Source organism: Aedes albopictus, chromosome 2 (genome assembly GCF_035046485.1).
Source record: "Aedes albopictus strain Foshan chromosome 2, AalbF5, whole genome shotgun sequence".
Taxonomy (NCBI): domain Eukaryota; kingdom Metazoa; phylum Arthropoda; class Insecta; order Diptera; family Culicidae; genus Aedes; species Aedes albopictus.
Genome location: NC_085137.1, coordinates 29,274,779 through 29,288,192, shown reverse-complemented (window position 1 = coordinate 29,288,192; position 13,414 = coordinate 29,274,779). Strand labels below are relative to the sequence as shown.

The 13,414-nt window shown below is 39.5% G+C and overlaps 1 protein-coding gene across 2 annotated transcripts in view; it reads left to right on the top strand.

Moving 5' to 3' along the window:
• LOC109402335 (protein Shroom) overlaps positions 1-13,414 on the top strand; it is an 835,627-nt gene that overhangs the window by 408,349 nt on the left and 413,864 nt on the right. For both annotated transcript variants that reach the window (XM_062849388.1, XM_029864194.2), the window contains exon 5: positions 12,755-13,376. In XM_062849388.1, coding sequence (XP_062705372.1) covers positions 12,755-13,376 — 622 coding nt within the window. The remainder of the gene's footprint in view (positions 1-12,754; positions 13,377-13,414) is intronic.

Genomic DNA, 13,414 nt, shown 5'->3' with positions numbered 1-13,414 from the left:
GAAGATACCCTAAGATGTTCGATTTGTGTTTGTTTTTTTTTTTATGAGTTTGTTATCTGGGTATCGATTTAGTTTTGGAGCATTTCTAGTCCAAAACATGAAAAAATGTCATTTTTGACTCGATTTTCTTCAATTTGAATGAGATGTTTTTCATGCACCGGGTTTCGTGATTCATTACTTTTTGCATCAACACAAACATTTTTCCTCACCTAACGTTTGAAAAAGGCATATAAAAATACTTTATTTTCTTCTCTGCCCATAACTGCATATTTGTAACATTTGCAGTTTTTGTCCATATTTGGTTAATACCGGGGATCATCTCCAAATCATCATTACTTTCATTCACCCAAATGAACTTGACAAGTTTGTTCTACGAAATGTGAAAAAAAATACCAAGTCGTTTTGTCTCATTATCAAATATTCACGAATGTAACCGCATAACAGTCACACTGGGAATACACACTGGTCTCATAGCGTACCGCCAATCATATTTTGGTCTAATTATTTTTTCAACTATTCGCCCAGCATAGAAGAAGAGCTGTAGAAGATTTCATTTCATAAAGATTCATTTTGAATTTTTGGCAAATTTTTGAAATTTTGATCCTTTTCCATACTAACGCAAATTGCAAACTTTGGGCTCCATTTTCTCCCATGCCTACTTTTGTCGAATGTGACTGTTATGCAGTTATGGGCAGTTCTTTATTTAATTATTTTTTCACGAACATGTGTACATATATTTTTCATCGATTTTCAAAACAAGCAAAAGCATCCATTTTTTTTTTAATTTTTATTTCAAAAATAGAATTTACGTACAGGTTTCAATAAAAAAAACTATGAATATTTTTTTTATTTTCTTCAATCAATCATTCTAACGTAACAAACAGGCTTATTCTGCGCGGCGTGTGAGGTGAGACGGACGGTTTCGTCTCACGTGACGTGAGACGACTAATGTAAATCAAATGGGGCGAGTCGACTTTTTATCACTTCATTCGACTCGTCTCACCTCACACGCCGCGCAGAATAAGCCTGAAAGAATTAAAAAAAATATAATTAAAAAGGACCTTGTGTCATGTTGTTCGTGATTTTTGTTTACTGTTTTACAATTTCATCAAAAAAGTGATCCATTACTTCATAGATATGCGAATTTTCAGACCATCTCGAATTATAATTAACAGCTTCCCTTTTTATTTTTTGTTTTGTTTTTTATTTGCTTATTTTATTTCGTCGCCTATTTTCCCGGACAACTCAGAAGGAAAATTTTCGTTTTTCCCAGATACTACTTACTTTGAAAAATCTTAACTTAAGAACGAAGCATCATAGAAATAAAGTTTTTTTTATGGAAATGAAAGCAAATTTTCTCAGGATTATAAAAAAAATAACTGGACAAAGTTTTCCATAAAATTTTTCACCGTTGAGAAAATTCGTAAAGAAAAGCCTGAAAAACTGTGCCCGAACTCGTGAAAAATTTTCAAAAAAAAAAAATATTGAGAAGGTTATTTCATAAGTTTTATTTGTTGAAATTTTTGGAATGCACATTTTTTTTTCGTTTTTCAGTTATGGCCAATTTTGTTGAAAATTGTGCAAATGTGCAATATAAACCTATTTTGAAAAATCATAACTCAAGAACGAAGCATTGTAGAAACAAAGATTATTAATGAAAATAAAAGCAAATTTTCTCAGAAATCCAAAAAAAAATATGAAGTGCAAAAAGTTTTCCACCGTGCATAGTTTTTCCGGCTTTTCTATATGAATTTTCACAACGGTGGAAAATTTTGTAAAAAACTTCTTTCTACATCATATGTTTTTTGGATTTCTGGAAAATTTGCTTTTATTTTCATTATAAAACTTTGTTTCTACAATGCTTCGTTCTTGAGTTATGATTAAAAAAAAGGCTTATATGGCACATTTTGACATTTTTAAACAAAATTGGCCATAACTCAAAAACGAAAAAAAAAAATGCATTCCAATAATTTCAGCAATTAAAGCTTATGAAATAACCTCCTCAAAAATATTGTTTTGAAAATTTTCCACGAACCTGGACATAGTTTTTCCGGCTTTTCTTTATCTCTTTATCGCTGAAAGTCTCTTAAATAAAGACAAATCAATCAATTTTCTTTATGAATTTTCTCAACTGTGGAAAATTTTGTGGAAAACTGTTTCCATATCATATATATATATTTTTTTTTATTTCTGAGAACATTTGCTTTTATTTCTTAAAAAAATCTTTTTACGATGCTTTATTCTTGAGTTATGATTTTTCAAAGTAAGTAGTGTCAGGGCAAAACAAGAAATTTCCCTCTGAGTTTTTTCGGGAAAATAGGCGACCCTGAATTTTTCTCAATTTTTTTTTATTCATTTATCCATGGCCTGCCTGTGTAAAAAGTTCCATGAAAATCTGAAACCCTTTGGCCCAATTTGTACGATACTGAAAAAAAAAATGCCCAAGTGCAAAAACACTCGGTAATAAAAAGCCATCTGTAAGAAAATCCCGCCAACAAAAAGGAATATTGCAATAATTGCATAATTATTATTCTTTGAGAAATTCGTCTCGGAAGTTTTTCAGATATTTATTCAATAAATACCCCATATGACGCCCCCACCCACCCAAATATATCAAATGTTCATTCAGAAATTTTATCATGGATTTTTTTCAGTTGCTTTAAGTGATTTATTAAGACATTTCACTAGCTATCTCAACGAGATTTCTCAAAACATTATTTCAGCAAATAATTCATGGATTGCTTCAGAAAATTCTCCTTGACTTTCTTCAGATTTTTTTTTTGAGAGGAAGATTCATTCGGAAACCCATAGAAGGATTTATTGAGGAAACCAGCCTAATTATCCTCCAGATGCTTATTCATTTATGTCTCCTGCGATTTTTTCGAAAAATCTTCAAGTCAGTTTCTAAAGCATTCTGTCAGGAATATCTGTGGAGGTTTTTCTTACTTAAATTCTTCCAGTTCATAAGATTGCCTTTAAAATGTTCGCCAAATGTTCCTGGAGATTACCCAAGAAATTAATTTAAGTACTCCTTTAACCTTCCGTAACTCGCACGGTTGACTACCTGCGTCAGCACCACGCTAATGCTGAGTACAAAAAGCGAGATTTTTTTCAACATGTTGTACAAAATACAACAGCGCGATCGCTCGAGGGTTAAAAAAACCATTTGTGGATTCCTTCCGAAATTGCTTCGTGATTTTCTTTAGAAAATCCTCTAGGAGTTCCATTCACAAAGACTTCTTCTTCTTCTTCTTTATGGCTCGACGTTCTCACTGGAACTTGGCCTGCCTCTCTTCAACGTAGTGTTCTTTGAGCACTTCCACAGTTATTAATTGAAGGGCTTTCTTTGCCTGCCATTGCATTGTACATTGTGTGGCAAGTACAATGATACACTATGCCCAGGGAACCCGCCATCTCCGGATTGGCGATCCATAGCCATAACCACTAGACTAACTGGAGGCTAATCAGGCTAAAAATCTCAATAATATAGATAAAATAGTCAGAATAAAAAAATCAGGAAAGCTTCCACAGACTTCTACAGACATTCGTGCAATGCTTCCTTCAGAAACTCTTCCAGGGATTCGTTAAGAAATTTCTTCAGGGCCTTTCCTCACGAAGTTCTCCGGAAACTTCTCCATGAATATTTCGAGGATGTTTTCTGTGCAGATCTCTCAACTTCATCGGGAGCACCCGCATACTCGCCGATATACTGAACGACCGCGGGTTCGGAATCGTAGCGCTGCAGGAGGTGTGTTGGACAGGATCTATGGTGCGAACGTTTAGAGGTAATCATACCATCTACCAGAGTTGCGGCAACACACGTGAGCTGGGAACAGCTTTTATAGTGATGGGCGACATGCAGAGGCGCGTGATCGGTTGGTGGCCGATCGACGAAAGAATGTGCAGGTTGAGGATCAAGGGCCGATTCTTCAACATTAGCATAATAAACGTGCACAGCCCTCACTCCGGAAGCACTGATGATGACAAAGACGCATTTTACGCGCAGCTCGAACGCGAGTACGACCGCTGCCCAAACCACGACGTCAAGATCATCATAGGGGATCTAAACGCTCAGGTAGGCCAGGAGGAGGAATTCAGACCGACGATTGGAAAGTTCAGCGCCCACCAGCTGACGAACGAAAATGGCCTACGCCTCATCGATTTCGCCGCCTCCAAGAACATGGCCATTCGTAGCACCTTCTTCCAGCACAGCCTCCCGTATCGTTACACCTGGAGATCACCACAACAAACGGAATCGCAAATCGACCACGTTCTGATTGATGGACGGCACTTCTCCGACATTATCGACGTCAGGACCTATCGTGGCGCTAATATCGACTCCGATCACTACCTGGTGATGGTTAAACTGCGCCCAAAACTCTCCGTTATTAACAACGTACATTACCGGCGGCCGCCCCGGTACGATCTAGAGCGACTGAAGCAACCGGATGTCGCCACCGCATACGCGCAGAATCTCGAGGCAGCGTTGCCGGACGAGGGTGTGCTCGATGTGGCCCCTCTAGAGGACTGCTGGAGTACAGTGAAAGCAGCCATCAACAACGCAGCCGAGAGCACTATCGGGTACGTAGAACGGAGTCGACGAAACGATTGGTTCGACGAGGAGTGCAGAGCGGTTCTGGAGGAGAAGGATGCAGCGCGGGCGATAATGCTGCAGCACGGAACCCGACAGAATGTGGAGCGATACAGACAGAGGCGGAAGCAGCAGACCCGTCTCTTCCGGGAGAAAAAGCGCGCCTGGAAGAAGCGGAGTGCGAGGAAATGGAACTGCTGTGCCGTTCACAGGAAACACGCAAGTTCTACCAGAAGCTCAACGCATCCCGCAAAGGCTACGTGCCGCAAGCCGAAATCTGCAGGGATAAGGACGGGAGCCTCCTGACGGACAAACGTGAGGTGATCGAAAGGTGGAAGCAGCACTTCGACGAGCACCTGAATGGCGAAGAGAATGTAGGCACGGAGGACCAAGGCAGCGGAGGAAATGACTATGTTGGTGCAGCAGAGGACGGGAACGAACCAACTCCCACGCTGAGGGAAGTTAAGGATGCCATCCACCAGCTCAAAAACAACAAAGCGGCTGGTAAGGACGGTATCGCAGCAGAACTCATCAAGATGGGCCCGGAAAAGTTGGCCACCTGTCTGCACCAGTTAGTAGTCAAGATCTGGGAAACCGAACAGCTACCGGAGGAGTGGAAGGAAGGGATAATCTGTCCCATCCACAAGAAAGGCGACAAGTTAATGTGTGAGAACTTTCGAGCGATCACCGTTTTGAATGCCGCCTACAAAGTGCTATCCCAGATCATCTTCCGTCGTCTTTCACCTAAAGTAAATGAGTTCGTGGGAAGTTTCCAAGCCGGTTTCATCGACGGCCGGTCGACAACGGACCAGATCTTCACCGTACGGCAAATCCTCCAGAAATGCCGTGAATACCAGGTCCCAACGCATCACCTGCTCATCGACTTCAAAGCGGCATACGACAGTATCGACCGCACAGAGCTATGAAAAATTATGGACGAGAACAGCTTTCCCGGGAAGCTGACTAGACTGATAAGAGCAACGATGGACGGTGTGCAGAACAGCGTAAGGATTTCGGGTGAACTATCCAGTTCATTTGAATCTCGACGGGGACTACGACAAGGTGATGGACTTTCCTGCCTACTATTCAACATCGCCCTGGAAGGTGTTATGCGACGAGCCGGGCTCAACAGCCGGGGTACGATCTTCACGAAATCCAGCCAATTTGTCTGTTTTGCGGATGACATGGATATTATTGCTAGAACATTTGGAACGGTGGCAGAACAGTACACCCGCCTGAAACGTGAAGCAGCAAAGGTCGGACTGGTGGTGAATGCGGCTAAGACAAAGTACATGCTGGTAGGTGGGACTGAGCGAGACAGGACAAGCCTTGGCAGCAATGTTACGATAGACGGGGATACTTTCGAGGTGGTAGAAGAATTCGTCTACCTCGGTTCCTTGCTAACGGCTGACAATAACGTGAGCCGTGAAATACGAAGGCGCATCATCAGTGGAAGTCGTGCCTACTATGGGCTCCAGAAGAAACTGCGGTCAAAAAAGATTCACCCCCGCACCAAATGTACCATGTACAAGACGTTAATAAGACCGGTGGTTCTCTACGGACACGAGACATGGACGATGCTCGAGGAGGACCTGCAAGCACTCGGAGTTTTCGAGCGACGGGTGCTAAGGACGATCTTCGGCGGCGTGCAGGAGAACGGTGTGTGGCGGAGAAGGATGAACCACGAGCTCGCTGCACTTTACGGCGAACCCAGCATCCAGAAGGTGGCCAAAGCCGGAAGGATACGGTGGGCAGGGCATGTTGCAAGAATGCCAGACAACAACCCTGCAAAGTTGGTGTTTGCTAATCATCCGGTTGGTACAAGAAGGCGTGGAGCGCAGAGAGCACGATGGGCGGACCAGGTGGAGCGTGATCTGGCGAGTGTTGGGCGTGACCGACGTTGGAGAGCTGCAGCTGCAAATCGAGTATTATGGCGGCAAATTGTTGATTCAGTATTATCATGAATTTGATGTTAACTAAATAAATGAAATGAATTTCTGTGGATTGTTTCGGATACGTGAGGGATTACTTTAAGGAGACCTTCAGACATTTCTACAGGGATTTCTTCAGAAACACTTTCCAAGGTATTTCCATAAACTCTTTCAGTGGTTTCTTCAGCTAGTTTTCCCGAGATTCCTTCAGGACTTCGTACAGACATTTCTGCAAAAAGTCCACGAGAGATTAGTTCAAGAATTACTCTAGGTAAAACATTGAAAATGACTAGGAATTCAGGGATTCGTCCAGAAAATTATGCAGGAATTCCTCCAAAGAATACTGCAAAAGTTCACGCAGAGACTTCAACAATTTCCCTCCAAGCATTTTTTCAGAAATTTCTCTGCAATTTCTTCTGAAGATTACTCTTGGAATTTCTCCACGGATTCTTTAAGGAATTTATTCGGAAATAGTTCCTAGGAATTTCTACAGGAATCACTTTAGAAATATCTCAGGGATCATTACAGAAGCTTATCTAGGCGATTCTCCAAGTATTTCTATAGAAAAATCCTTCAAAAAAACGCATCCAAAGATTGCTCCAGGATTACTTTCAGAAAATTCTCCTAGCATGTTATGGAAAGATTTATCCAGCAATTTTTCCATAAACTCCTCAATACACTTTTTTAGAATTCTACCGAGGGTTTCCCTGAGAAATTCTCCATGTATTTCTACAAATTTCTTTCAAAATTCTTTCAGGGATTATTTCACCGGATTTCGTTGGGATTTTTTCAATGTTTTTCTAGAGAATCCAGAGATTCTTACAGAGAATCTACTACAGACTTCTTCTAAAATTTCGTCAGGGATTCTTCTAGAAACTTCATGTATTTTTTTCTTAAACTCCTTTAAGGATTTCTTCAGGAATTTCAGCAAGGGATTACTTCAAAGGTTCTTCCTTGAGGTTCTTCAGAAATTTAACTTGAAATTTCTTTAAAAATCGTTCTAATTCTTCCAAGAATTCCTTAAGAAATTTCTTCAGAATTCAGATTTTTCTGCAGGGTTTTTTTTCAGAATTTGCCCAAAATAACTAGCAGATTTTTTGAAATAAATCCTTGGAAATACTTGGAAAAATGTCTAAAGGAAACCCTAGAAAAGTCCTTTGTGGTACCTTTGGCGATTCCTAGAATGAATCTTCGATTTTTTTTCTTGAGGGATTCCAGTACAAAAATTACTAAAGCGATTTCTGAAGTTATCTCTGCAGTTCTCCTGGATGAATGCCTGGGAGAATACTTGAAGAAACTCCTACCTCCAAATGACCGAGTGGGCTTTGTGGCCGAGCGGTTAGCGGCGTCAGTCGTTTAGGTGTCTCGTAAGCCTCGGAGTGTGGGTTCGATTCCCGCTCCAGTCGGGGAAAACTTTTCGTCAAACGAAAAATTCTCCACTGGGCCACTGGGTGTAATATGTGTTGTCCGTTGTCGAATGTTTGTAATGTTCAGTCTGTAGAGGCCGCAAGGTCGAAGACGGTGTAATTGTCTTTTTTTTAAAGCACACGAATCTCATTCAAAATTAAACCAGCACATAGGATCTTCTTATTTTAAGCTTACGTTATGAAAAAAAAAACGATTGAAATCCGCCAGAAAACTACCAATTTTTACTAGAATATTCTTTTCATGTTCGACCGGGAATTATATTAGGCTTTCTTTAGATTTTTTACCGCAAAATGTATCTAAAAAAACTGAAAAAATACAAGAATGCCACTATCAAGTTCTCCATAGATGTTTCCAGGTGCCTTTAGGCTCCGTTTTTTTCGAAAATTTCCACTGCTTACCTTAACAAATTACCCAGCCTTTACCACGCCAGAGAGCATCTTGTAAACATTACTAGATTCATTTCAGGGATCTTAATACACAACACTTCATCATAACTCAAGAACGAAGCAGCGTAGACACATTTCTTTTGTGACATCATAAGCAGAAATTGAACAAAAAAAATCCACAGTTGAGGAAAATTGGTTGGAAAAGTCGAAAGTTCCTGAGTTATTGTGTAGAGAGATTTTGTGGAAATTGTCCAGATGTGGTTTGTGTGATTTTTTGACAATTTTTCCGGACTTCTAAATAGTTTTACCAACTTTTCCAACCGATTTTCCTCAACAGTGGAATTTTTTTTTGGAACACAATTTTCATCTTGTATTTTTTTTTTTCAATTGCTGAGAAAATTTGCTTACGATTTCACAAAAAAAATGTGTCTACGATGCTTCGTTATTGAGTTATGATTTTTCAAAGTAGGTGGTGTCTGTAGAAAATGTTTGTTTTCCACTGGAGTTTTCCGGAAAATTAGGTGACCCTGATTTTTTAAAATTTAGTTTTGTATATGTGAACCCTACAAGTGAAAAAAATTTCATTAAATTTTGAGAACCTTCGTACCAATTTGTAAGATAAAAACAAAACATTTTCTATACAGTCATCTGGCGAAATCTCACTCCGTTTTGAAAGCCACTGACTGCTTCGCAAAAGAAGACGTTCTTGGTCGCTTCGCTGACCTGACGGCCAGCCTAGACAGACACCCGCCGATCGATTTCCGTGCTCCACCACCGCACCGGCAGACCTATGCAGAACGAACGTGTCGCCGCGCCGCACATTATAGATGAGGTGCAATAAAATCTGTAATTATATAGTGTTTCTCCCCGTGTCGCATCTTCTCGGCGAAGGCATCGCCACCGTCACCGTCTGTGCTGGTCAGTGACATCAAACCGCGTTGTAGAGTGTAGACACGACACGACAGACACGGGACAACGATGGGACGACAACGACGACGACGCATGACATCCGGAGTTGAATCATCGCACTTAAATCATAAACTTTTCCGCGAGCGGGCGCGATCTTCAGAAAACTGGGCACTGGATGGGTACACAGATCGGTTCGATCTTGTGTTGTAGTCAGTTGGCCGGGAGATAAATGTTCCCGGCAATTTATTGCCGATTTACATGAAAATTGTATTTTGTAGGATTTGTCGGTTGTTTATCGATGAGAAATCACTTTTCCTAGATTGGATTGTAAATATTATAAGAAACGGTAATTGTACGAGAGGAGGAAATCGAGATTGATTCGAATCTGTTGTCGATTGAAATTGAAATAAAATAAATGGAAAGTTGAATGACCTGTTCGAGGTGACTTTTTGTTCAATGTAACCTTCTCACAAGGTTTTACAATGAAATCTCCAAACAAATTGTATTCAAAAAAAAATTAAAAACAGCAGTTTTTTAGGTCTAAAACCATCTGAAGAAACTTCCTCGGGCCCCAAAAACCTCAATATGCAAATTTTCACGCTGACCTGTTCAGTAGTTTTACAGTTCATAAGGGCCAAACAGACAGAAATTAATTTTTATTGAAATTAAACAAAAGTATTCACAAGTTGATTGATAAATGTATTGATTAATTTTTATTGATTGATTGATTAATGATAGATTGTTAGATTGACGGATTGATGGATTGACAGATTGTTAGATTGATGGATTGATAGATTGATAGATTGATAGATTGACAGATTGATAGATTGACAGATTGATAGATTGATAGATTGATAGATTGATAGATTGCTGGATTGATGGATTGATTGATTGATAGATTGATAGATTGATAGATTGATAGATTGATAGATTGATAGATTGATAGATTGATAGATTGATAGATTGATAGATTGATAGATTGATAGATTGATAGATTGATAGATTGATAGATTGATAGATTGATAGATTGATAGATTGATAGATTGATAGATTGATAGATTGATAGATTGATAGATTGATAGATTGATAGATTGATAGATTGATAGATTGATAGATTGATAGATTGATAGATTGATAGATTGATAGATTGATAGATTGATAGATTGATAGATTGATAGATTGATAGATTGATAGATTGATAGATTGATAGATTGATAGATTGATAGATTGATAGATTGATAGATTGATAGATTGATAGATTGATAGATTGATAGATTGATAGATTGATAGATTGATAGATTGATAGATTGATAGATTGATAGATTGATAGATTGATAGATTGATAGATTGATAGATTGATAGATTGATAGATTGATAGATTGGTAGATTGATAGATTGATAGATTGATAGATTGATAGATTGATAGATTGATAGATTGATAGATTGATAGATTGATAGATTGATAGATTGATAAATTGATAGATTGATAGACTGATAGATTGATATATTGATAGATTGATAGATTGATAGATTGATAGATTGATAGATTGATAGATTGATAGATTGATAGATTGATAGATTGATAGATTGATAGATTGATAGATTGATAGATTGATAGATTGATAGATTGATAGATTGATAGATTGATAGATTGATAGATTGATAGATTGATAGATTGATAGTTTGATAGATTGATAGATTGATAGATTGATAGATTGATAGATTGATAGATTGATAGATTGATAGATTGATAGATTGATAGATTGATAGATTGATAGATTGATAGATTGATAGATTGATAGATTGATAGATTGATAGATTGATAGATTGATAGATTGATAGATTGATAGATTGATAGATTGATAGATTGATAGATTGATAGATTGATAGATTGATAGATTGATAGATTGACAGATTGATAGATTAATAGATTGATAGATTGACAGATTGATAGATTGATAGATTGATTGATAGATTGATAGATTGATAGATTGATAGATTGATAGATTGATAGATTGATAAATTGATAGATTGGGCAATTCCTGAAGGAACTGCTGGAACAACTTCTGAAAGAATCCATGGAACACTTTTGAAGAAATTTCTGAAGTAGTTCTAAGAATATTAAAAAGTCTCTAAGAATATTTCCGAAAGTATCGCTGAAGACATTTCATAAGGAAATGAAATAGAATCTTAGGAAAGTTCTTAATGAATTCCTGAAAGATTTTATGAAAACAGAAATATTTTAAGAATCCATAGATGGATTTTCTGAAGAAATTCCAGAAGTAATACCTGAAAAAACACCTATTTTCAGGCTATCCTATTTTTGAGAGGAATCCATAGAGAAATTTTCTAGAGGAAAACCCTGGAGAAATTTCTAAAGGAATGTGAAGAAATCTTGGGAAATTCCTTAATAATCTCTTAGAGAATTTCTATAGAAAGAACATACTGCACGCTAAAATTGACTGTAAGTTGATGAATTCGTAATTGTTTGCGCAACAAATAAAATAAAATCTTCGCTCACAGCTGCTATCCCATTAGCTAATTTGTCTCCCACCAGAAGCGTCGCCTTCTTCCTTCCGGCCTTCTGTAGGTAAATCTAATAACACTAAGTATTTAGTACCTACATCTCATCGCGCGGAACAAACCCCATTCATCATATTATCGTCGCACCACCAAATCGAAGTCGTCGCTAGAAGCACATGCGAAGTTGCAGCTGCGAAGTAAATTTGAATCTATTTTTTCTGTTGCGCATCATTAAGCTAATTAAGAGCAACAATATGCACTAATCCAAATTGAGTTGCGACATTTCTAAGTAGGTTAAAAATCAATTTTCGCACGTTCGGCCACTTCGTATTTCGACCAAAAGCATAATACAATTTACATCACTTTTGCAGCTCGAAGCATCGCGCTAATTTGACATTTATGACTATTTAGCAACGCTAAGGAGTTTCGACAACTGCCTGTGCGCCGCCAGTTCCTTATTACTCACTCAATTTGCAGTGCTTCAATTCAACAACGGCCGCCGTTTTAGTACCTATTTCCCTTCCGAACGTCCGAAGCCGCCGCCACGCCGCTGAAGGCGCACTACTAAGACGCGACGACAATCGATGTTCTTTTAAGAGCGTGCGTGCGTGTATATGGTTATGGTTGCAAAACCAATTATTTCGCCCTCGCGCGAGACAAATTTATTACCTTTCCTGAATGGGTAACCGCGCGAAGTTTGAACTCGAAGTCGTAGTACTTGAGACAACGCGACATGGAAGATGAAGTTGAATACTACAGAACGATCGTTTTGCGCTAGATCCTATTATGCAAATGTGTCGGTTTTACGACGTTGTTTCACCTTGAACCCTTACATTTACTCTCTCAGGTCTCCAGGAAGTTCTTGAAATCGATCACGAACGATCGAATGGCGTAATCTATGTCATACTTTCCACTAATTACTCATATTGACACACCCACCAAAACTCGATGACTAACGTCCGATCACTCTCATTACTCATCAACAGGTTCCAGCTCGCAGCTGATTGCGCACAGTTCACGCGTCCGGACACCTCAGCGCCACAATTCGGAAAGCATCCTGTTCATGACGAGTGACGAGCAGCAGCAGCAACATTTGCTGCACCACCAGAACTTGCTCGGTGGTGGCAACAACTCCAGTCATCCAGTGTCCACTTCGGCGTCGATGGGATCGCTCCATCACCACAATCACCATTCGCCGCATCTGAGCAATGGCCTGCAACAGCAGCACCAACAGCAACAGCAACAACAATCAAGTCCCACCAGTTCCAGCTCCGGAGGATCACCGGTGGGCGAAGATCTCCGGTATCAGCACAGGACGGCGTCCAACGCTTCGCTGGCATCCTCGAATGGGACGGGGAGCACCCACAGCAACAGCAGCAACCAGAGCAATTCGGTCCGATCTAGTCGTAGCAATAATCGGCTGTTTCCCATCAGCACCTACACCGAGATTCCTAGTGGCAGCGGCGGCAGTGGCAACGGCGTCGTCGCCAACAACGTTAGCAACAGTAGCAGTAGTGTTAGCAATAGTATTAGCAGTAGTAGCGTAAATCAGAGCGGTAGCCAACCGACGACACCGAGCGGGACGGTGAATCTGGTCGATGGATCGAAGTGAGTATTGAAGTTCCTTCTTGAACCTTGTTTTAACT